This window comes from Aplysia californica, unplaced genomic scaffold (genome assembly GCF_000002075.1).
Source record: "Aplysia californica isolate F4 #8 unplaced genomic scaffold, AplCal3.0 scaffold00320, whole genome shotgun sequence".
NCBI classification, from domain to species: domain Eukaryota; kingdom Metazoa; phylum Mollusca; class Gastropoda; order Aplysiida; family Aplysiidae; genus Aplysia; species Aplysia californica.
The window spans coordinates 452785-454757 of record NW_004797590.1 but is presented as its reverse complement, the minus strand read 5'-3'; the positions used below and the strand labels follow the sequence as shown (position 1 = coordinate 454757).

The 1973-nt window shown below is 50.8% G+C and overlaps 1 protein-coding gene across 1 annotated transcript in view; it reads right to left on the bottom strand.

Moving 5' to 3' along the window:
- Window positions 1-6: 6 nt before the first annotated feature.
- LOC101846593 (ankyrin repeat domain-containing protein 17) overlaps window positions 7-1973 on the bottom strand; it is a 3933-nt gene continuing 1966 nt past the window's right edge. The window contains exon 2 of the mRNA XM_005102307.3: window positions 7-1887. Within this exon, the coding sequence (XP_005102364.1) occupies window positions 89-1813 (1725 nt within the window). The 5' untranslated portion in view covers window positions 1814-1887 and the 3' untranslated portion in view covers window positions 7-88. The remainder of the gene's footprint in view (window positions 1888-1973) is intronic.

Sequence of the window (1973 nt, the reverse complement as noted above, 5' to 3'; positions counted from 1 at the left end):
ACACACACACACACACACACACACAAACACACACATACACACACACAAATTACAAACACCTTATTAAAAGAAATAAAGCAACTATTCATCATGCTGAACTATGAGGAAGTTCCGAAATTTTCAACCGAGATTCGAACATAAAACTCCGCTGAAGAGAAACTGGCAAACCGGTCCTGGAGAGTTTGTCAGCTCTGTTGTTCTCGAACCCGATCCATGTGGAAATGTTGGCAAAACATAGCGTTCTCAGAGACCAGGGCTGGTATCGTAGGGTAAGGGCTAGGTCCACACACGCGTCGTCACTGCTGCGTTGTAACTCGGCCATCAGAGCTGACCACAGCGGGGGCGACCAGGAGAGATCGAAGGCATTCAGAAAACTGATAGACAGAAATGCCTGGACCAAACGCGCGTTCTTGAACACGAAGGCGGCGAGTAAAGGCGACAAGGGCGTAGACCTGAGGATTTTGGGAAGCCTATTGATCATACCGTAGACTTCTGGAACATACTCTAGGACTTTGAGGGTTGGCCAAACTCCTCCGTTGCAAAGCATACGCTCTACCACGTCACTCAGAGAGTAAACGACGATTTCATGCACGGTTTGCGTGTATTTCATCCCTGAGTCGATCAGGGAAAGACACAGATCCGTTTCTCTCTGCCTGACGGCTCGTCTTAACATCCAGGTCCCCGTTTCAGAGTCCTCTAGAGGTGGTTTCGCTCCTGCTTGGAGCAAGGCCAACGCAGGGTCGAACCAAGACATGCCAAACAACGAGAAAGCCATCTTGAGCGCCGTTTCGTTTTCGTGGTTCCGGGTGTTTACGTCCACGCCCAGCTCGATTAGAAGATAGACAATCTCTACATCCATACGCCTGGACAGCGCTATCATCACAGCCGAGTTGCCCTCGCGGTCACATGCGTCCATGTTTGCTCCGGCTTCCGCCAGAAGTCTGATGACCCTATTTCTATCCCGCCACACGGCCTGAATCAGGGGCGTCGTTCCTCTACGGTTTGCGGCGTTCGGGTCAGCCCCAGCATCTATGAGCCTGGATATGATCTCATCCTCCTCGTTACACGACACAGCCAGCAGGAGGGGACTCTGTTCATGCCTGTCGGGGATGTTAACATCTGCGCCGTACAACAAAAGACAGTTCAAAAGTTCAAGACTCATTTTCCCTCGTCGTTTCAAAGAGGAGGTTAGAGCTGTTTCTTTTTCTTTATCTCTATGGTTGACGTCCACTCCGTGCTGACATAATAACTTGACTATGTCTGCCCTGTCGTTTGGAACAAACTCGAGAGCCGTTGCCTCTGTCTTGGTTAACACATGTACGCACGCCTCTCCCTCTTCCAACAGAACACGAACCACCTCAGCGTGCCCAGATTGGGCAGCTAGCATCAAACTCGTGTGTCCGTCTTTGTTCTTCACGTTGACTTTTGCCCCGTTGGAAATCAAATATCGCACAATTTCCAGATGACCAAGTCTCGAGGCTTCGTGCAGCGCAGTGTTCCCCCCTGCCCCCATCACCGCGAGATCCGCCCCTGACTCTACCAAAACCTGTACGACCTCCAAATGACCCCGAATCGCAGCCAGAAGGAAAATGGGCGTGTCCCGAGTCCGCTTACGTCGAGCCCACTCGGGGTCAAAGTTCACCAACACCCGAGTAATCTCCACGAGACCGCTGGAAGCAGCACACCCTAGGGCGTGGAGGAATGTCTTCTGTCTACGACTCGCGTCCTCCATGGAGCCCAGGGAGGTCAGCTGTGACGTCACAGAGGCCACATCCCCGTCCATGACCGCTCGGGTCAGTTTGTTCTTATGCATGATTAATAAGCAGCCTGATCCGATCAGAGACTTTCGGTATCGTCGGCTCCGGTCTGAAGTGTGACGCTTGGGATCTGGAGAACAGAAAAGACCCAAGTAATAATAATATTATAGTTCTGATTTAAGGGATATCAACGATAATATTGATAATAATAATAAT